General features: G+C 49.6%; 1 protein-coding gene across 2 annotated transcripts; it reads left to right on the forward strand.

Annotated features, from left to right (window-relative positions):
- The first annotated feature begins 1,317 nt into the window (after positions 1-1,317).
- Positions 1,318-22,459, forward strand: RNF167 (ring finger protein 167). 2 transcript variants are annotated; one of them, XM_028703461.2, is made up of 10 exons: positions 1,318-1,451; positions 7,392-7,522; positions 7,642-7,722; positions 9,183-9,305; positions 10,143-10,230; positions 10,345-10,435; positions 14,971-15,076; positions 16,759-16,852; positions 21,293-21,373; positions 21,901-22,459. In XM_028703461.2, the coding sequence occupies exons 2-10, from the start codon at positions 7,427-7,429 to the stop codon at positions 22,299-22,301; spliced, it is 1,161 nt and encodes a 386-aa protein (XP_028559294.2). In that variant the 5' UTR covers positions 1,318-1,451; positions 7,392-7,426; the 3' UTR covers positions 22,302-22,459. The 2 variants fall into 2 exon arrangements, with proteins under 2 accessions (XP_028559294.2, XP_028559295.2); XM_028703462.2 differs by having other exon boundaries at positions 1,359-1,496.
- The last annotated feature ends 299 nt before the right edge of the window (positions 22,460-22,758 follow it).

A 22,758-nucleotide genomic window follows, 5' to 3' on the forward strand; every position in this document is an offset into this window, starting at 1 on the left:
TTCGTATTTTATTCCTAAGCCTATTTGATATTTTCAAGTGACTTCTAATTTTCTTATATTACAATATTGGGCTAAATAGTCTTTAAATTTCTTCCAATCTTCTCGATACTCCTCTTCTTCCAATCAGGTCAGCCAGCTCCAAAAAGTCCAGCATCTTCATCTGCCATTCATCTACTGTTGGTACCTGGGCTCCCATTTCAAACAACTGATCATAGAACCATAGGGCTGGAAGGGACCCTCAGAGGTCATCCAGCCCAACCCGCTGCGATGCAGGAATCTCAGCTAAAGCATCCATGACAGGTGCTCTGCTTAAAAAAAAAACCTTCTACATTTATAGCATCTCTGCCCCATCTTTCCCCCCAAGGAGCTCAGGGCGGTGCGCATGCCCCCCCCCTCTGGATTTAACCCCCATAACAACAGCCCTGTGAGGTAGGTCCAGCTGAGAGGCAGCGACTGGGGGCCACCCCAGGTGAGTCCTTGAGGAATGAGGGTTTGAATCCGCCCCCCCACTTGGCCAGGAAGCTCCCTGGGGGGGGTGACCTTGGGGGAAAAGACACACTGGATCTCTGGGTCCAACCTACCTTGCAGGGTTGTCGTTTGTGGGCGCCTGCCCTGTGGAACTCCCTCCCACCAGATGTCAAAGAGAACAACAACTACCAAACTTTTAGAAAGACGTCTAAAGGCAGCCCTGTTTAGGGAAGCTTTTAATGTTTAATAGGTTATTGTATTTTAGTGTCCTGTTGGAAGCCGCCCAGAGTGGCTGGGGGGACCCAGCCAGATGGGCGGGGTATAAATAATAAATTATTATTATTATTATTATTATTATTAGGGGCGGGGAGAGAAGGGAGCACAAGGCACCTTGGAGAGAAAAATGATTCAATATAAATGCAATAATAATAATAATAATAATGCAGTAATAAATAAAAAGGGGGTGACTCTCAAAGCCCACCCCTCCCCTCCAGTTGCTTGCAATTTCACCGCGTGGAGGAAAATAGTGTTTTTTCATTTAAAATATACTGTGAATATATAGCAAAATACGGTAGAAGGGGAAAAAAACAACCACCCAGCAATAATAACGCAAGGAAACTGACTTTAAAAATAGGTTTTAATGTAAATACGTAGCAAAGCGCACTAGAACAATTACACAACACCGCTAATAAGAACACAAGGAAAGTTGACTTTTCCTGCAGGGTCCCTTCTGAGTCTCCCTGCTCTTTTGCAAAGAGAGGAAGGGTGCGCGCGCGCGCTCCTGGGTGCGCTCCTCTCCCTCCCTCCCTCCGTCTGGAGAACCCAGGCGTCCGAGGAGGAGGAGCTGCTCCCTCCCTCCCCCCCCCGCCCTCCTCTCGCGAGATCTCCCAGCCATGTTGCAGCGGAGGGGCTTGTAAACAGAAGGCAGCCCAGGGGAGACCACCCGGCGCGCGACCCCCCGCGAGCCCCGCCACCCGGGGAAGGTCAGTGACCCTCCTCTCCCGGACGCCTGGGTCCCCTGCCAGGAGGTGGGCGAGGCGCCTCCTGCCCGGACTCCTGGGTCCCCAAGGCGGGGGGGAGGGTCGCCTCTGCGCCCCCAGGGTCGAGGTTTGGGGTGGAGCAGGCGTGGGTGGGTGGGTGGGCGCCCCCTTGGCACCCTGGGGCGCCCTTCCTGGTGGGGTTGGGGGAGCGCCCTCTTTCTAGGGGTGCGTCCTGCGCCCCACGGTCCAGGGTTGGGGGGCACCCCTTTGGGCAGGGTGGTGGCACCCTAGGGTGCCTTTCCTGGCGCTGGGAGGGCGCAGGGGTCAGGGGGGAGCCTGCTGCGATGGTGGGTGTGCCGGGCAGAGTTGGGGGGGCAGCTTGGGATCTCCTTCCCCCCAAAAAGGGGAAACTGGGCAGGATCTGGGGTGAATCTTTTGCTCCCCTTTTTGGCATCGCTCCCTCCTCCTCCTCCTCTTCCAGATTTGGGGTGCCCTGGTGAGGGTGTACCCCCAAGTCTGGCTAGTCCAGGGCATAAATGGGGGGCAATTGCCCCTGGGCAGAACCTCAGGGGCCGGAGATCAAGGCTATCTCGGTCAGACCCTCTTTCTGGTGCCCGCTGCCCAAAATCTTGTGCCCCAACTTTGGGCGCTTCTGTGCAGCCCAAAGTTCAGGATCACAGCGTTGGAAGGGACCCCAGCGGTCATCTACTCCAACCCTCTGCAATGCAGGAATCTCAGCTGCGGGTTATGGGGTCCTGGAGTCAAAAGGGACCCCCAGTGGTCATCCAGCCCAACCCGCTGCCGTGCGACGACCCCCCGTTGGGTGAGCCCGGGGCCTGACCCTGCCAACTCCACCTCTCTGTCTCCTTGTTTGGAGTTTGGCAAAGTCAGGCAGGTCTCTGCCCCGAGCCGTTTGCAATTCAACGGCAGGAAAGAGACAGGAAAATAATGTGTTTGTTTTGGTTCTCCGCAATCCAAGCCCTAGAGATGGAGGAAGGGGCAGAGGAAAGTTTTTCTTCCTCTCTTGTAACACTCCATCCAATGCTGGGGTGGATAAAACTGGGTTCGAAACCACCCGGCCGCATTTTGCTACTGGTTTGGCTCCGGTTGTGTCAATGTGGAGATTTCTGGGCACCAGGTTGGCGACCACAGTTCAAAAAGCTCTGCCTTAGTCCAGAGTTAATAGCATGTCCATTTCCGCCCTGTGCCTTTCTCCTCCTTGCAAACTGGGACAAGGGAATGGTTGTGAGAGCGAGCAATGGAGTTGAGACCCGGAAGGGACCCGAGGGTCATCTAGTCCAACCCCGTGGCAAAGAGGCATTCCGTTGCGGGAGACGCAGTGTTAGAAACTAGCCGGGCGCCAGGCGCGTTTTGCAACTGGCAAGGGTCCAATGGCGAACACACAGAGATCTCTGGGTGCTGGGGAAAGCAAAATGTGACTTTGAGCAGGAAATATATTTCTTGCACCTTGAACCGATTTGATTGTGCAGCGTTTAATTTGATGTTTTAACATGTTTGCAAACTGTTTTGAGGTTCGGCTCTTTAAAATATACTCCCAGGAGTCCGGCCCCTTCCCCAGGTCGTCCCTACAAAGACCTTGCAAGGTAGGCCAAGAGGCTGCGACTGACTCCAAGGTCACCCGAAGGAGTGGGGATTCGAACCCAGATCTCCCAGGTCCCAGCCCGACCCTCTAACCACTACACCCCACTGCCTTCCTAGATTCCTCCCGCTATGGGCCAGCTCTATAAAAAGTCGGTAACTAAATATGGGGAAAGCAAAATGTCCCCTAGAGAAGGATCCGAAATATTTTTTTCTGGGAACTTGAATTGGTTTTATTCCGGTTTGATGCGTCGTAAACGAGATATAAAACAGTATAGAAGTGAAACGATTGATGAGGACGGTAAATCTCATGGCCAAAATGGCACGTTCCTTATTATTGGATTTATTTTCTCCCTGACTCAGGGAACCTTGCAGCTGAAAACATTGTGGGGGAAGCAATCATTAAAGAAGAATTATACATGAATATACACTGCTAAGAACAGACAGGCTATTGTTATGTTATCGGCCTTTCCTGAAAGCAGTCAGCTCCCCAAAGTCCTCTTGGTGGCGGAATATCCTTCTTAATCAGGAATTCCTTGGCTGCAATTTCTGCATGGCAGGGTCTGGGGTTGGGCTAGATGACCCACAGGTGTCCCTTTCCGTGCTCGTAATTCTACAAGAACCTGGTTTCTCTTTGGAGAATCATTTTTCTGGTTCTTCCCCTGCCAGCGGAAGGACAGCCAGGTGGGAGCCAGTCTGGCTTCTCTAGGCAGGGAGTTCCAAAGTTCTCTGGAGGAGCCACCATCAAGAAGGCCCTGCCTTGTGCCCCCCAACCACCCACCCACCCGGGTCTTCGAGGGAGGCAGGACCACCACCCCAAAAGTATCCAAATCCAGGAGGCAATACGGCCTTTCAGACAGCCTGGACCTAAGCCGTGTCGAGCTTTATGGGGTGAAAGATTCCGGTTTGGCACGGGGTTGGTCTGGATGACCCTTAGGGTCCCTTCCAAATCTATAACAGCAGCCAGCGGTGCTCTTCTGGCAAGGGGGTGGCACCTGCGCCCTCTAGCCAGCCCCGGTGGGCAGTCTGCCTGCAGCAACTTTGGCTGGCTGAGGTTTCCAAGCACTTTTCAAAGGCAGCCCCAGGAGCAGCGCATTGCAGTAGTCCAGGCTTTGCTCAACTAAGGCGTTCCTCGCTGTGGCCAGGTCTGACGCCATGCTGAATGGGTGCGGGTGTAAATGCACCACCGCGCCTCCAATCTCCCCGACTCGACCGCTGTAGCAGCACATGGAGACTTGTGGGTTGCGCCAAAGGTGGTTTTTGAAGGTGGGCAGAGAGAGTTGCGCATTGCGCATGGAGGACGGACCCCGAAGCAAGGGAGAAAAGGCAGCATTGCGCCTCGGGGAAGCAGGGTGCGCCTCGAGGGTGGCGCCTCCCGGCTGCTGCGTGCGCTGCCCCCTTATCGCCCCAGGCGCACCGATGCGCAGTGCGCAAAGGAAACACGGCGGAATAGAAGAGGTGTCTTGGCGCCACTTGAGGAGCTGGGATGTCGAGGTTAATGGGAGCTGGGCTTCCTAGGTAGGGTGAGTTTTCTTGTAGGCGAAAGCCGCTTCCACCGCACATTCCTTGCGCTGCGCATTCTGAGATCCTTCCAGGAATTATGCGCCACATGGCAGACTCTCCCCAGGAAGGAGTTTCAGCATTTGGGCTCCCACAGTGATCATTATTTAGCTGCATTTATATCCTCAAGGATAGGGAGGCGGGTGGCGCTGTGGGTTAAACCACAGAGCCTAGGACTTGCCGATCGGAAGGTCGGCGGTTCAAATCCCCGCAATGACGGGGTGAGCTCCCCTTGCTCGGTCCCAGCTCCAGCCCACCTAGCAGTTTGAAAGCACATCAAAGTGCAAGTAGATAAATAGGTACCACTCCGGCGGGAAGACAGCGCTGCAGCCCTTCCGGCTACCCACACTCTCCGCTGTAACCCACCAAGGCAGTGCCACATAGTGGTTAGAGAGCCAGGCTGGGACCTGAGAGAGCGGGGTTCAATCCACCCCCATTTGGCCCTGAAGCTCCCTGAGGGTGACCTTGGGGGCCAAGTCCCCGATTTGCACTCCCCAGGCATTTCAGATCCTTCTCTAAACGGCCTTTTGCTCCCCCCCGGCTTAATTGATAGTGCTGCCCCATAGCAGGAGAACTCTGAGAAGGCAATGTGGTGCAGTGGTTAGAGCAGAGTTTCCCAAACTTTGGGTCTCTGGCTGTTTTTTTGGACTACAGTTCCCATCATCCCTGACCACTAGTCCTGCTAGCTAGGGGACGATGGGAGTTGTAGTCCAGAAACAGATGGAGACCCACGTTTGGGAAACACTGGGTTGGAATGTCGAGAGTTCAGGGTTCTAACCGTAAGCCTGTTTGCAGAGAGCTCCCTTTGTCACAGAGGACAGAATTCGCATGGCGCCTCCATTGCAATGGGTTGGGCTAGATGGCCTCTGTGGGACCCTGATTCCAGATGCTCATCCTCCCTGATCCAAGCTGCCCTGTGCCCTCTGGCAGAGAATGCCCAGCCGGTCTCCTTCTGTGAGCTTCGGCGTCTGGAGGTATCAGAACCGGAACTCGGTGCAGTTGCAGAGCCGGCACTCGGCAGCCCTGAAAAATGTGCCTTCCATGCTAGGGAGCATCAGTGGACAAGGATGCTGCCAGTATCACAATGGCATCTGACACACCTTGGGTGCAAGCACATTTGGAATAATGCCGTTCTGGTTGCCTCGTCTCAAAATGGATATCGAAGAGCAGGGAAAGGTTCAGGAAGGAACCTGTTAACAGATGTAGGCTGTTGGACAAGTATAATAATAAGAATAATAAATTTTATTTATACCCCGCCCTCCCCAGCCAAGACCGGGCTCAGGGCAGCTAACACCCGATATATATATTTTTTATTCAAATACAACTTAAAAACAAGATTCGAATACAATATTAAAATATTAAAATGACATTTCAAACTCGTTTATAGAAAATATAGTAGGTCATCCAGATAACTATATATGTATTTGGATGGCAATAGCTAGATGGGCAGGGTACAAAAAATAAATTTATTATTACTATATACCTATATGCGAGGCTAGCAAATATGGAACTGCAGTTGATTGCCTATATAGTGGTATAATATACATTTTTTTACCTTTTTAGTGCACTTTTAATTTTTACTTTGTTCAGTTGAAATGGTTTCTATAAGAAATCAAAATAACTTTCTTTTAAAGAAAGGAGGCCAATTCTTTTGTGGAAACAGAGGCCGTGTTAGAAGCTCAGATATAGAAGCCTTTTTCTTTTGCAATGAAATTTGGTATCATTATTTTATTAATTTCCGTTCTCTGTCACTTAATATTTTAAAGGGGGAAATCTCAAAGCTGTTAAAACGTCAATCCAGTTCAATTTCCGAGGGAAACATTTCAGATCCTTCTCTAAACGGCATTTTGCTGCCCCACAGCAGAAGAACTCTAGGAAGGCAATGTAGTGTAGTGGTTAGGGCAGAGTTTCCCAAACTTCGGGTCTCCAGCTGTCTTTGGACTACAGCTCCCATCATCCCTGACCGCTGGTCCTGCCAGCTAGGGGACGATGGGAGTTGTAGTCCAGAAGCAGATGGAGACTCAACTTTGGGAAACACTGGGTTGGAGTGTCAGACCAGGAACGGGGAGGTCTGGGTTCGAATCCCCACTCAGATAATGCCTGGCACCCGGCGGATGGAGAAGGCAGAGGGTTCCCGCCTGTTTAATTTTGGGGTGCTGCTCCTTTCTCCCCTGGTCCAGCCTGGCACCCACATCCTCTTCTAGATGGTGGGGGTGGGCAGGCACTCTGCACATGGTCAGAGGCTGCCTGGGCCTGCTCCTTCCTTTTTTTAAAAAAAATATTTTTAAAATTCATTTTTAGCACTCTAGACATGGTCAGAGGCTGCCTGACCCTGCTCCTTCTTTTTTTAAAAAATAATAATTTTTTAAATTCATTTTTAGCACTCTGGACATGGTCAGAGGCTGCCTGGGCTTGCTCCTTCCTTTTTAAAAAAATGATAATTTTCATAATTCATTTTTAGCACTCTGGACATGGTCAGAGGCTTCCTGGGCCTGCTCCTTCCTTTTTTAAAAAATGATAATTTTTAAAATTCATTTTTAGCACTCTGGACATGGTCAGAGGCTGCCTGGGCCTGCTCCTTCCTTTTAAGAAAAATAATAAGTCCTTTTATCTACGCCCGCTTATTATGTCAGCGTACGTAAAAACAGCCTTTTCTGCTACCTTTGGGATATCCGGACCCAGAATTCCTAATAAAAAACGCTTCTGGTTTTCTCACAAAAGTTCTTTTAAGCTTTCCCTTCTCCTTCCCTGACCCTCCTGCGATGATGCTGCTCTTTGCCCTAGGAGTCGCTGGTCTGCCCGCCTGCCTGCCAGGCGTCATGATTCGAACGCAGAACCCGCTTCCGGCGGCGTTCCTGGTCCTGCCGGTTTTCCTGCTCCTGGAGCTTCCGGCTGCCCAGGGCTACATTCACGCGGTGAGTCTCCCCTTCTCCCCACGGAAAGCCCTAGAGGGGATCCTGCTCCAAATTCCCCAAAATTGCGTTTCCCCAGACTTACCCAACTCTTTTTCTCTTTCCGTCTCCCCGAAAAACAGATGTCGGATCACAATTCCAGCATGGAGTTCAACGACCTGCCGGCCCTTTTTGGGGAGCCCCTGCCGCACGAGGGGCTCGTGGTGAGTCTCCCCGAAAAACGGGTGCCGCACAACCCGCCATAATTCAATATTTTCAGTGCGGCCTGTGGAACTCCCTGCCTCATGAAAGCCCCAAACCCTTTTCAGGAGGCTCTTCCCAGATTTCTTCTTCTATTAATAATAATAATGATCATAATAATTTTTATTTATACCCCGCCCTCCCCAGCCAAAGCCAGGCTCAGGGCGGATAACAAGCAATAATAAAAAGTTATTATTATTGTTATTATTATTGTTATTGTTATTATTATTATTATTATTATTTTGGATTTATATACTGCCCTATACCCAGTGGTCTCAGAACGCCGTTGTGTTTTTTAATTCATAGCTGGTTTTAATTTCAGGGGTGTTTTAAACAGTCGGGGGTTTTTACCTATAGTTTAATCTCTTTTTTAAATAAAATCTTTCGAGGGTTTTTTTGGGTGGGCAATCAAGCGACAGATGAAAATGTTAAGGAAATCGGAAGAATTACCAACACTGAGAGATTGGCAATATAATTTTTTTGAAATGATTAGCAAAAATGACGGCAATACAATCTAATCGAAATCTCCAGCAGGGATTGAAATGTGTAGAGGAATACATGACCGAAAGATGCTCAGAGCAAGAATTTATTGATATGTCTAGACTGATTTCACAAAGTTAAGCCAAGCAGATATATAAGACTGGATGTTTAATTATTAAGATACAAAACGACAATCTCAGTAATAAAGTGGCAAAATAATAACAAGGAAGTTACGCACGGGGAAGAAATAAGAAATGGATAAACATTGGTACATAAGGAAATGTGAAAATTTACAAATATAACGTATACGTATCAATATGTAAAGATTTCATGTATGTATTGCAACATTAATAATAATTTAGTGCAAAAAAAAAGGTTAAGGAAATAATGAAATAACTGAATTTGGAGGAGCAGTTAAATGAATAAACTTTTTTTAAAAAAAACGGGGTGAAAAAAAAAATGTTAAGGAAATAATTAAATAACCAAATTTTGAGGAGCCATTAAATGAATATTTTTTTTAAAAAAATGGGGTGGAAAAAAAGTTAAGGAAATAATTAAATAACTGAATCTGGAGGAGCCGTTAAATGAATAAACGTGTTTGTTTTTTTAATGGGGTGCAAAAATAAAAATTAAAAATGTTAAGGAAATAATTAAATAACCAAATTTTTGAGGAGCAGTTAAATGTATTATTCTTATTCTTATTATTTTTTATTATTGTTGTTGTTACTATTATTATTATTATTATTATTAATGGGGTGGTTAAATAAACAGAGAGATGCTTTTTGTGAAATGATTAAATAAGACAGCAGGGGAAGGGGCTGGATCCTGCCAGCCTCTGGCGCCTTTGTCCCTGACACTCTGGGGCAGAACTTGTGCCCGGTCCTTGAGGTCAGGGGGGCACCATGTTGACCCTTCTCCCCCCCCCCATATATCTCATTTCCAGGGCTTTCTGGTGGAAGCCAAGCCGGCCAACGCCTGCCAGGCCATCGAAGACGCCCCGGTTCTCTCCAACGGCACCGTCTTCATCGCCCTCATCCGGAGGAACGACTGCAGCTTCGACCTCAAGGTGACCAAGGGGGGGGGTCAGGATGAGCCCCCTTTTTGCTCCGGGGCGGGAAGCCCGCGCGACTTTAACGCCAGAAGATTCGGGGCCAATAGAAGCCCTTTCTCGCACAGTTAGACAGTGGAACTCCCCGCCACAAGAGGGGACCGCCCACATCCAAATAGCCCTTTCCTCCACGATTTTCCTTGTTTAGGGAATTTTTTAATGTTTTAATTCTGTTTTTAGTGTTCTGTTGGGAGCTGACCAGAGTGGCTGGGGAAACCCAGCCAGATGGGCAGGGTAGAAATAATAATAAAATAATAATAATAATAATAATAATAATAATAATAATAATAATAATTACAAAGAGGACTGGGCAGTTTTGTGGCGGTGAATCAGGACGGCCACACAGAGGCTGCCAGTGCTTCTGAGTATGTTCTTGCCAAACACCGCAAGAGGGGGGAATTTGGTCTTGGGTTCGAATCCTGGACAAAGTCCGCTGGGTTTCCTATCCTGGGCGCCTCGTTGACCCCTGGGAGAACAGCAGGCTGGACCCTGATGTTCTTGCGGTGTAACCTCCAGGGCCAGAGGCAGTCTACCTTGATCCCTCGGTTCGGAGGGCTCTTTGGGCCCCTGGAATAGACGGGGCCCGATCCGCCAGACCCTCCTGGCGATGAGCTCGGCCTCTTCTGCTCCCGCAAGGCCGTTTCTCTGCCCCACCTTTGCCCCTTCCCCAGGATGTGTGTTGTGGGCCGGCTGGGAAAACAGCACCCTCTGAGCATGCGCAGAGTGCTTTTCGGCACCCTCTGAGCATGCGCAGAGCGCTTTTCAGACTTTGACGTCCTCCTCTTCTTCCCGCAGGTATTCCACGCCCAGAAGGCCGGCTTCCGGGCTGCCATCGTCCACAACGTGGGTTCGGACAAACTGCTCAACATGGTTTGGGACAGCGGTGAGCTCTTTTGGGGGGGCAGATAACGCACCCCCCTTTTCCTGAACCCCTTTTCTGGCACCCCTTTTCCGGGGGCTCCCGGCTGACTCCCCCCTTTCTCTTCCGCCCCTCCAGAGGAACTACGCAAGCTGGTCACCATCCCCTCCGTCTTCATCGGGGAGACGGCCGCCAGACTCCTTCGCGACTCCTTCACCTACGAGAAAGGGTAGGAGCTATGGGGCAGCGGCTGTGGGGCGGGGGGGAACTCATTTATCGGCGCAGCGAAATTCCCGGCGCTGGGCGGGGGGGGCAAAGAGGGTTCCTGAGCTGCCCCCCAAGCGCCCCCACCGCCCCCCGGTTTAGCGCTTGGGGTCATAGGTTTGTGGAGTTGCAAGGGACCCCAAAGGTCATCCATCTCAACCCCCTCCTGCGACGCGGGGATCACGGCTAAATTAGGGATTGTGGCCAGGCGCCGATTCGGGTATCTTCCCCCCCCCCAAATATTTTATTTTAAAATAATTCAACATTAATACATACATATTACGAATATACAAATATACTTTTTATACAATCCTTTAAAATATTCATACATACCCACACTCAATCCCACAGATACTTCCTTTATCTACTCAGTTGCAATTTCTTTCCACTTCTATTACTTTCTTTCACACACTTTTAAACCAATTTTCTGCTTCTTTTTCTGTTACACATTGTTATCCATCTTATTTAGTATTTCACTATTTATAACGGAACTTGTTTATTCTAATAGGCATTCTGATTTTTCAGTATGATTTTGCAAGTATCCTTTAAACACCTTGTCTATCTTCTCTTTTGAGATCCTTCCAATTTCTCCCATTGTTTTGCATATATTGTAATACTCCAATTATTTGGCAAGCCACTCTGTTTTTGTCGGTATAATACCACTTTTCCAATTTTTCGCAATCAATAGCCTTGCGGCTACTGTTGCGTATAAATATAACGTCTTGCCTTCTTACTTTAGACTTCCTGGCACTATTCCCAATAGAAAACCTTCGGATGTTTTCCTAAACGAATATCTGAACATTTTTTTCATTTCATTGTATATTGTTTCCCAAAATGGTTTGATGTTTAAACAATTCCACCATATATGCATCATAGTACCTTTTTCAGTGTTGCGATGCAACGCCGATTTGGGTATCAATGCAAGAAAAGGGACGGAAGGAAAAGGGAAGTTTTAAAACCGCGACTCTGTAAGACGCCAGGGATGAAAATACGTCTATAACCCCGTATACCGCATTTACGGAAATTGAATGCGCCCTTGAATCTAATGTGCGCCTCGATTTTCAAAACCTTGTACCCCAGAAAGCAGGGTGGATTTTATTTCAATCAAATCCATTTAAATCACGATTTAATCAAATCGATTTAAATCACTAGTCACTAACACTTGATTTAAATCATTATTTTTTTACAGGAAGCCTCATTCTTGCTGGTATAATCTTAATGTTTACAAACCAGATGAAGGTTTCATTTTTGGAATAATGAATTTTCAGAGTCGTTTTTACAGTTATATCAAAAATGACTGATTTGGTTATACTATTGGAAATACATAGAGAATTATGAAATTATGGTGAGGTTTAATAAGTTGACTGTTTATGTTTGGACAACTTTTCTGCTGTTCTTTATTGGAAGGAGAAAAATAATCATTTCCTTAATAACAATTTTAAAAAATTTATTTAACTAAAACAATAACAATATAGCATATGTTTGTTAACTGATGTGGTTAAACTATTTTTTAAAAAAATAAAAAGCTTAGACTGAGTTTTATCACGCATGAAGAACTCAAATCCTTAATTCCTGATCAATAGCCCTTGGCCTATAATGTAACTTAAATAGAAAACTACCTTTAGAAAGATTTTTCATCCAAAAGCATCTTAAAAAAAACAACAACAATTGAACCCCCAAAAGTGTTTGCCGGCAAATGTAAATGTGCCCTCAAATCTTATTGCGCACCCTAATATTCACAACATAACTCAGCCCCAAATGGTGTGTGTTACATTTCAGTAAATACGGTAAATGGATCACATTGACCAATTTGCTGTGCGACTGCGTTTGGGCTGCTGCGTCTAATAATAATAATAATAATAATAATAATAATAATAATAATAATAATTTATTATTTATACCCTACCCATCTGGCTGAGGTTCCCCAGCCACTCTGGGCAGATTCCAACAAAATATTAAAATACCATAATATTAAAATACCATTCCAACAAAATATTAAAATACCATAAAATACCCCTGACTGTTAGGTCCAGTCGTGGCCGACTCTGGGGTTGCGGCGCTCATCTCGCTTTACTGGCCATGGGAGCCGGCGTCCAGCTTCCGGGTCATGTGGCCAGCAGGACTAAGACGCTTCTGGCGAACCAGAGCAGCGCATGGAAACGCCGTTTTGTGGGAACTCCCTGCCACTGAGCCCAGCGATGGGCCACCAAGCAGCGGCTGGGGAAACTCAACCAGATGGGCGGGGTATAAATAATAAATTATTATTATATTATTATCATCATTATAATCTGGATGGCTTTAAAAGAGGATTAGAGAAATTCATGAGGAGGAGAGGGCAGCTGATGGCTACTAGCCCTGGGTGGCTGCGTTTTGCCCCCGCAGCCAGATGCTTCTGAATCCCAGTTGCTGGAAAGTGTTGGTCTTGTGTTCGAATCCTGCTTTGGAGCTTCCCTTTAGGGCAGGCGTAGGCCACCTCGGCCCTCCAGATGTTTTGGGACTACAACTCCCATAATCCCTAGCTAACAGGACCAGCGGTCAGGATGATGGGAGTTGTAGTCCCAAAACATCTGGAGGGCCAAGTTTGCCTATGCCTGGTTTAGGGGCACCAGGTTGGTCGCTGTGGGAACCGGAGGCTCGACTAGGTGGGCCTGATCCTGCAGATTCTCCTTACGTTTTTACATTTTTCTTAACTGCAAACTGTCCAGCAGGTGGCATTTCAAAACCATAAAAGGGCCAAGTTTCCCTTTATTTATTTATTTTTAAAGATACCTTTATTGATTTAAGACACTGTCATACGAATGCATTACAAATAGTTGCAACAAAATTCCACACGAAAAGGAAAAAGGAATAACAAGAATAAAAATAAAAAGCCAAGAAGAATTAACATTAAAACAAAAGAATATCGCCTGTGTTCTCATAATCTTGACCAATAAAGTCCTCTAGAACAAAAGCTTCCAATCATTCTTGCTGTACTTTTTCCTAATATTCTGATTTTATCGCGCAGTTTATTTTGTAGCTTTTCCTGCATATTCTTCTAAAATGTTTTTTTCCTGTTATTTATTATACAGAAGTATCATTTAATTCTGCCAGGATAGTTCCATTGATCTTTACAGTGTGATTCCCTTTAAAAGCCAGCTGCAATCAATGACACCGGCTTCTTCCTTTTCCAAATAAACTGAATATTCTCCGCCATTCCTGGGCTTTGGGAGAAGGGCTGCAGACCCTTCTGTCCCAATTTCACTTTCTTTGGGATTTCCCGGGGAAAAGGCACAAAAGGGAGAGATTTTTCATCGGGGGGTTCCTTTTGGCCAAAGCTTTGGAGGAAACGGCAAAGGGGGTTCCTGCCTTGCAGCGGGTTGGGATGGATGACCTCTGGGTTCCCTTCCAATTCTATCATTGTAGGTCCCAAAAGCACAAATTCGGTGCTAGATCCCTACCTCTTCCTTGAACCCTGAAATTAGGGGTGAGGCAAGAAGGGGAATTTCAGCTGAGCGTCTCTCCTTTATTTTTTTTTAGAAAGCAGCCCCTCTTTGTGAAAATATCAGGGGGAATAAATTTTTCAATTTGGAAAAAACTAAATTAATGGTTCTTATTACCCTGAGTAGTACCGAGTTAAAAACAAAAGAGGAATGGAAATGGGTAAAATGGATCGTTATAGACAGGTTATAGCGAGTAATTGGGAAAATGCAGAAGAGTTAGGGGTGAACCAATGGAGGAAAAAAACTGAATAATATTATAATTTTAGGTACATAGAATGAAAGGGCTTAAGGCCAGTGAGAAAGAGGAGGATTGGTTTGAGAAGATAATTGAATTATTTGGGTAGGTTTGAACCATTTGGGGCAATTAAAATGTTAAAGGTGAAATAAACTTTGTGAAGAGAGGAGTGTTAAGGAATATAGAAGTGTACCTATGGTTGATTTGAATATGTTATTATTGAATATGTATATTATTGAATATTGCATATTATTGAATATTGTATACCCAATGTATCAGCCGCCCGGGGGGGGGGGTTCCCTGTGTTTTGGTGGTTGGTAAAAAATAAAATATATTTTAAAAAAAGAAAGATTCCCCCCCCCCCCAATTTTATCTTCCCTACCTTCCTTGGGGCTCGAAGTGCCCAAGCGGGTGAAACGGATGTCTGATGGCATTTTCCCTTCTTATTGACTCTGAATTGATTTCAGAATGAATTGATTTTAGAATGTATTTCAATTAATGGATTGCAATTTTATGTAAACTGCGTTATTTTTACTATTGCTAGCTGGTTTGAGCCCGACTTTGGCTGGGGAGGGCGGGATATAAATATATTATTATTATTATTATTATTATTATTATTATTAGAGAGCTGGGGAGGGCGGGATATAAATAAATTAATATTATTATTGTTGTTGTTGTTGGGAGGGCGGGATATAAATAAATTGTTGTTTGCACCCCAGATTCTGAGCCAAGGCTGAGATCTTTGGGGTTTCTGAATCCGCTCTCTTTTCTCCTCCTCCTCCGCAGAGGCCAAGTGATCCTGATCCCGGAATACATCTTCCCCCTGGGCTATTACCTGATCCCTTTCACGGGGGTCGTGGGAATCGTCATGGCCGTGATGTGCACCATTCTGGTGAGTGACCGTGCGAGGAAAGGGGGGGGGGAGAGAATGGATGGACGGACACCATAGCTGCCAACTTTTCCCTTTTCTTGCGAGGAATCCTATTCAGAATAAGGGAATTTCTCTTTAGAAAAAAGGGAAACGTTGGCGGCTATGATCAGAAGATAGGAAGAATCGAGGGATCTTGGGGGTGATGCAGCAGCAAAAAAGGCGAATACAATTCTCTCTTTTTCAAATAATTTTTATTTGATTTTAATTATAAAAATGACATAACACATCTCCACAAATGGGAGATTCCTCTGAATCTCTCGACTTCCCACCTTCCCCTCCGTGGGTTCTGTCGTTAAATCTTTTCTACTGCGTCTCCAAGATAATTAAAAAAAAATAAAAAATTCCCAATTCCTTTTTAAAAAAAATACACTTTTATTAATTTTTTGACATATCATTTCCAACAGTCATTTAACATGCACTCTTATCTTATGCAATATTTTAGACTTCCGTCAACTACCTCTGAAGATTTTCCATTCTTTATCACTTAATCTGCATTTGTTAATTTCTCTATTACTTTTAAACGTCCTTAACTGATCATTCTCTACATAGTCTTCCTTGCAATATTTCGCATCGTCCTCCTTACAAAACTTCTTGCAGTCCTACTAGCGTAATCTGTTTATTACAATTGCTTTTCAAATTTCCCCATTCCTTATTGAAGTTTGGGTCTTCTCAGTTCCTGCGCTTTCCGGTCAGTTTTCGGCATAGTCCCTACAATTTAATTTGCCGTTCTTCTCTGGTAGGAAATTTCCTACTGGCAAATGCTATTCTAGGCTGCATGCTCAGAAATCTAGTGTCCAAATCGAGGAAAGGAATGGGCAGCTGGCCTCTTGCAAAGCTCATCTCAGTGGGCAGCTGGCCTCTTGCAAAGCACACCCACCTCAATAGCTTTGGCTCCTGGGGTTCCTCTTCCTGAAAAATTTGGGGAGTCAGATCCCTCCCCCAGGTGCTGCCTCGGTCAGACCCCCGGCTGGAGGGCTGGAGTTCTGGGCACCCCAGTTTGGGAAGGAGATTGGCAAGCCGGAAGGTGGGCTGAGAGATTGTCAGGGGTCTGGAAACTGAGCCTGATGAGGAACGGTTGAAGGAGCCGGGGATGTTTAGCCTGGAAAAGAGAAGACTATAGGGTAGCCACCTTCCAAGATCTCAGTGACATGGAAGAGGGAGCAAGCTTGTTTTTTCTCCTTCTCTGGAGGGTAGGACTCGAACCCGTGGCTTCGAGTGCCCAGAAAGGAGATTCCGATTAAATTGTCGGAATAACTTTTCTGACAGTCAGAGCTGTTCAGCAGTGGAGCTGTGAACTCTCCTCCCTTGGAGGTTTTGAAGCAGAGCTTAGGTGGCCGTCTGCCTTAGATGCTTGAGCTGAGATTCCTGCATTGCGTGCAGCGGGTTGGGCTGGATGACCGCTGGGTGTCCCCTTCAGACTCCGCGATTCTGTGATTCTAGAGATTCTTTTCCACGAATGTATTGGAATAAAAAAAGGAGTTTTGTGCCTAAAATGAGGGGTGTGCAATAGCAGTAACCCCCTACTAAGGACTCCTTGAAGCACAGAATCGTAGAATGGGATGGGTCCCCCAGAGGTCATCCAGCCCAACCCCGTGCCAGGCAAGAAGAGCCGGTCACAAATCCCATTTCTCCCTGCGGAGCAGATTGTGCGCTGCATCCAGCACCGGAAGAGGATGCGGAGGAACCGGCTCTCGAAGGAGCAGCTGAAGAAAGTCCCCGTCCACAAGTACAAGAAAGGTAAGTTGGGGGGGTTCCCTGGGGGAGGGTGGGCTGCCGCCTGGGAGGATCGGATCCGGCCAAGGAGGAAGCTTCCTGGAGTAGCAGCCTTTTCCCCCAAAGCTGGAGCTGGCTGGCGGGAGGTGTAGTCGAAATCTTCCTGGTCGGCATGCAAAGAGTTGGAAGGGACACCGGGGGGTCATCTATCCCAACCCCCTGCAATGCAGGAATTGAATCACAGCCGGGGTGTTGGAGGGAGAGGGCAGGTGTCCCCAGGCAGCGGGGAGCCGACTCTGGCAATGGCACCTCTGCCCAGCCAGAAGCAGCAGCGAAATTCGTTTTCCGGTTCACCTGCGGAACTCCCTGCCACAGGAGGGGACACCGACCTGACTGGCTTTGAAAGAGGGTTGGGCCAATGCATGAAAAGGCTATTGGTGGCCACTGGCCTTGTGGCTACTCTCTGCCACAACAGCAAACACTTCTGAATTGCTGGAAGCAGAGGGGAGAGGGCTGGTCTTGTGTTCGAATCCGGATCGCCGCCTTGCCTCGGATCTCAGGCGGCTCGCTGGTGGGGGAGGCGCTGACCCAGCTGGATGGAGGAAGGAGCAGGAGAAAGGGCTATGTGGGGGGAAAGGGGCTTGGAAAAGTCTAGGTCACAGGCAAGGCCAAACGTGGCCCTCTAGCTGTTTTGGGACTACAATTCCCATCATCCCTGACCACTGCTGTATGCTAGGGATGATGGGAGTTGTAGTCCCCAAACAGCTGGAGGGCCAAGGTTGGCCATGCCTAGTCTAGGACATGGGGAGGCAAACTAAGGCCTGGGGGCTGGATGCGGCCCAATCGCCTTCTAAATCCAGCCTGTGAATGGTCCAGGAATCAGCGTGTTTTTACAGGAGTAGAATGTGTCCTTTTAGTGTGGTGTAGTGGTTAAGAGTGGTAGTCTTGCAATCTGGGGAACCGGGTTTGCGTCTCCGCTCCTCCACATGCAGCTGCTGGGTTACCTTGGGCTAGTCACACTTCTCTGAAGTCTCTCAGCCCCACTCACCTCACAGAGTGTTTGTTGTGGGGGAGGAAGGGAAAGGAGATTGTGAGCCGCTTTGGGACTCCTTAGGGTAGTGATAAAGCGGGATATCAAATCCAAACTCTTCTTCTCTTCTTCTTAAAATGCACCTCTGGGTGATTTGTGGGGCATAGGAATTCGTTCATTTCCCCCCAAAAAAATATAGTCCGGCCCCCCACATGGTCTGAGGGACAGTGGACCGGCCCCCTGCTGAAAAAGTTTGCTGACCTCTGGACTAGGAGGAGCAGGGATTTGTGTGTCTGTGTGTGCGTCTTTGTGTCTGTGTTTTTGTGTGTGTGTCTTTGTGTCTGTTTGTGTGTGTGTGTGTGTGCGGGTCTGGGTTTTTTGTGTGTCTCTTTGTGTCTGGGTTTGTGTGTGTGTGTGTCTTTGTTTCTATTTGTGTGTGTCTTTGTGTCTGGGTTTGTGTGTGTGTGTGTGTGTGTGTGCGTCTTTGTGTCTGTGTTTTTGTGTGTGTATCTTTGTGTCTGTTTTTTGTGTGTGTGTCTTTGTGTCTGGGTTTGTGTGTGTGTGTGTGTCTGTGTTTGTGTGTGTCTTCGTGTCTGTTTTTGTGTGTGTGTGTCTCTGTGTATGTATTTTGTGTGTGTGTGTCTTTGTGTCTGTCTTTTTGTGTGCATGTGTCTTTGTGTCTGTGTTTGTGTCTTTGTGTCTGTTTTTTTGTGTGTCTTTGTGAATGTGTTTGTGTGTGTGTCTCTTTGTGTCTGTTTTTGTGTGTGTGTGAGTGTGTGTGTCCCTGCAGTGCCCCCTTTCCCCGCCAGAGGGCGCCCTGCCACCCCTCCTCCCCCCCTCTTCCCGCCAAAGATCTGTATCTTCCTTCCTCTTTCAGGGCCAAAGGGGAGGGGGGGCGGGGAGCGACTGCGCTGCAACAGCCTTGACTGCGCTGCAACCCACACCTTGGGTTTTTTTTCCGTTCTCTCTGCCTTTCTTGTGAAAGGGGGAGAAGGGCTTTGCCTTTTCACCTCCTTTCCAGCCCAGAATCCTAAGGACTGGAAGGGGACCCCCAGGGGTCATCCAGCCCAACCCCGGGCAGTGCAGCCATTCAACCAGATCGTCCTCTTGAACTGCCAGCAATTTCCTCCGCAGCAGAAAAGCAGCCTGGGGGGCGCGGGGTTTTCGGCCGCAGCCTCCTTTTGGACGCAGGGGCATGGGTGCGAGTTGTGCACTTCTGGCGCTTGCAAGGAAATGGTCAGGAGAGGGACCCAGGCGTCCGGGTAGCCAGAGAGCCCCCGACATGAACCCCGGGAGGGGGGCGACTGTAGAGACTTGTCCCCAAATGGGGATGACTTTCCCCTTTGTATGCAGGGGGTTGGGCTGGATGACCCCTGAGGGTCCCTGGCTTAGCTCCGCACTTCTGCGCTTCTGTCCTCATTAGGGACTAGCTGCTTGCAAGGTCCCAATCGGCTCCAGAGAAGGAAAATCTCCCTCATTCTCCTTCCTTTCTAAGCAGAGGTTGGGTGAGAGAATCCTAGAACCATCGAGACGGAAGGGACCCCGGGGGTCATCCAGACCAACCCCAGGGATTTGGCCACTGAGATTCCTTCATTGCAAGGGACCGGGGTTGGGCTGGATGACCTTTGGGGGAAAATTCACGGAAGGGAAATCATTCTGTCGGAGGCGATTGTGAGAAACAAGCCGTGCTTCCGCGCCGGTCCTGCGTTCGAATCCCGCCTTTGCGGTCGGCGCCTGTGAGAACGGGATGCTAGCGAGGCCGGGGCCCTGATCCGGCGGGCCTCTTGCGGCCTCCCCGCCCCTTTCCTCTCCTCGGTCTCCCGCCTGGCTTTGGCCAAGGCTGACTCAGAGCAGGAGAGAGAGGCCGACCGGCTGCCGTTTGCCTTATAAGGCCCGGCAGAGACTTTTGCAGGCCTCAGCTGAGCAGCAGCAGCAGCCGGGCTCTGACCGCTTCCCTTCCCTGACGCCGCTGCTGCGAGGGAGGCTGCTTCCTGTTTTCGCAGGGTTGTTGCAGGGGAAAGAGAGAGAGGGAGGCCCATGCACAACTTGGGGGGGGGGATAGAGGAGCCCCCCACCCGCCCCAGAGCAAGCAACAAGGAATCCAGGGTGGAATAGGGAGGGACCCCCAAAGGTCATCCGTCCCAACCCACCTGCAATGCGCAAGGGATCCGTGGTGGAATAGGAAGGGACCCCCAAAGGTCATCCATCCGAACCCACCTGCAATGCGCAAGGGATCCGTGGTGGAATAGGAAGGGACCCCCAAAGGCCATCCATCCCAACCTGCCTGTAGTGCGCAAGGAAGCCGTGGTGGAATAGGGAGGGACCCCCAAAGGCCATCCATCCCAACCTGCCTGTAGTGCGCAAGGAAGCCGTGGTGGAATAGGGAGGGACCCCCAAAGGCCATCCATCCCAACCCGCCTGCAATGCGCTAGGAAGCCGTGGTGGAATAGGGAGGGACCCCCAAAGGCCATCCATCCCAACCTGCCTGCCATGCGCAAGGAATCCGTGGTGGAATAGGAAGGGAGCCCCAAAGGTCATCCATCCCAACCCGCCTGCCAATGCAGGAATTGCAGCTCCAGAATCCCAGGCGTGTGAAAATTCAGTGTCGTCCCCCCCGCACTTCCTTTTGAGGTTAATAACGCCCCCCCCCCATTTTCAGACACACACCCCACTCCACCCTTTGCTGCCCCACACATACGGTGCTGGGAGCCTCCTGCCTCTCCTGTGCTTCCTTCACCGATAGAGTTATGGATGGGACCCCCAGCGGTCATCCAGCCGAGCCCCCCCCCCCCCGGCAATGCAGCAATTGCCTTATTTCTGTGCTTCTAGCTTTGCCTTTCATTGGACGTCACCCCCCCCCCGGGACCTTAACGGTGGATGGCAAGCAATTAATAATTACAACGGCTAATAATAGTAGTAATAAATAATGGCAGCAGACGTTAATAATAATTACAGCAGCGATAAATAACAACACATGATGACTGGTGACCCGCAGCTAATGATTAATAAGCGGGACGACAGTTAACGATGAATAATAGCAGCCCGTCCCAAGAATCGAGGGCTGGCGTCTTGACTGAAGGGGGGGGCAGCAGCCTGAGCCGGACTCCCAGACAGAGGGAGCGGGTTCGAATCCTTGCGCAGGCAGAATAGCCTTGCCTGCCCCCAGATAACAAATCCTGCCTTGGGTGTTTCTGAGCACCATTTTTGGAGATGGATAAGAGAGGCTGTTCACTTTTATGGCCGGCCAGTGGTCAGGGAGGAGGGGGGCAGGCTCCTTTGTCGGTCAGTTGGCCGCCTGTCACGGATTTCTTCAGCATTTCCTGGGGTTGGTCTGGATGACCTCTCGGGGTCCCTTGCAACTCCACAACCCCACGTTTCTTTGAGGATGATGGGATCCCCTCCTGACGATGTCTCTCCCCGCCTCCTTCCCGCAGGGGACGAGTACGACGTCTGCGCCATCTGCCTGGAGGAGTACGAAGACGGGGAGCGGCTGCGAATCCTGCCCTGCTCTCACGGTAAGGAGAACCCAGCGACTCCAAAGGGCTCCCTTGCCAGGATGCGTCCCGTTCTGGGAGCCACGATTGGAGGAGGATAGTTTGCAAACGTGGGGGGGGAGGGGCGGGCGACCCTTCGCCCCCAGGATCCTTTAGCTGGAATCGGGGTTGGGCTGGATGATCTTGGGGGGTCCCTCCCAAGTCTACAACTCCTGTGACCCCGGACGGACCTTGGGAGGCTTTTGGCCGGCCATCTTCTGGGGATTCTTGAGTTTGGCTGGCCGTCTTCTTGGGATTCTTGAGTTTGGCCGGCATCTTTTGGGGATTCTTGAGTTTGGCCAGCCACCTTATGGGGATTCTTGAGTTTGGCCGGCCACCTTTTGGGGATTCTTGAGTTTGGCCGGCCCTCTTCTGGGGATTCTTGAGTTTGGCCGGCCACCTTTTGGGGATCCTTGCGTTTTGCACCCCGTGTGCCACCCGCGGGTTGGTCTGGATGGCCTTCGGAGTGTCCCACCCGGCGGATCCCTCAATCTCTTCTCTCTTCCCAGCCTACCACTGCAAGTGTGTGGACCCCTGGCTGACGCAAACCAAGAAGACCTGCCCCGTCTGCAAGCAGAGGGTGCTGCGCTCCCCGGACGACTCGGACTCGGAGGGCGAAGAGGGTCTCCGCGCCCCCCAGGACGAGGAAGAGGCGGGGGGCCAGGGGGGCCATGGGGAAGAGGAGGAGGAGGAGGAAGAGGAGGAAGGAGAGGAAGGGGGCGACTCGGAGCGCACCCCCCTCCTGCGCCCCTCGCCCAGCGCCGCCCTGGGGGGGCCCTCCTTCGGCAGCATTGGGCAGTCGCCCCCTTCCGCCGCCCCCCAGGACCACATGCAAGAGTTGGGGGGCGAAGGGGACCAGGATTGGGACCAGACGAAGGGCCTTCTCCCCAGGGGCCCCCTCCCGGTCTAGCGCCGTGCTGGGCATGGGGGGCGCAAGAGGGGCACCCCCCGTGTCAGGCACCCCACCCCAAAGGGAAGCCAGAAGTGGGGGGGCGGCTGAAAAGACAACCCCCCCACTTCGTCCCTCTTGCTTTTGACCACTGAGCTTCCACTATATATGTTAACTTTTCAGGGAGTCTGGGGGTCTTTGCAGCATTGGGGGGGTGCAGGGCAGGAGTGGGGGGGGGGTCGGTCCAAGACCCCTTTGGGTGTCTTTTTTGTGGGGGGGGACACAGGATGCAAAAGCCAAGAGGGAGGCGGCAGGTGTCTCCTCCCTGGTTCCTTTGCAGGGTGGGGGGCACACATCTCCCCCCGCCCAGAGCACAAGCCCCCTTTTTCCTGCGTGGGGGGGAGAGAGACCCCATAGCGGCCGAAACAGAGCCTCCCCCTCCTCAAACTTTGTGCAGGGGGGGGGTCCCCCAAATAAA

This window comes from Podarcis muralis, chromosome 13 (assembly GCF_964188315.1).
Source record: "Podarcis muralis chromosome 13, rPodMur119.hap1.1, whole genome shotgun sequence".
Taxonomy (NCBI): Eukaryota; Metazoa; Chordata; class Lepidosauria; order Squamata; family Lacertidae; genus Podarcis; species Podarcis muralis.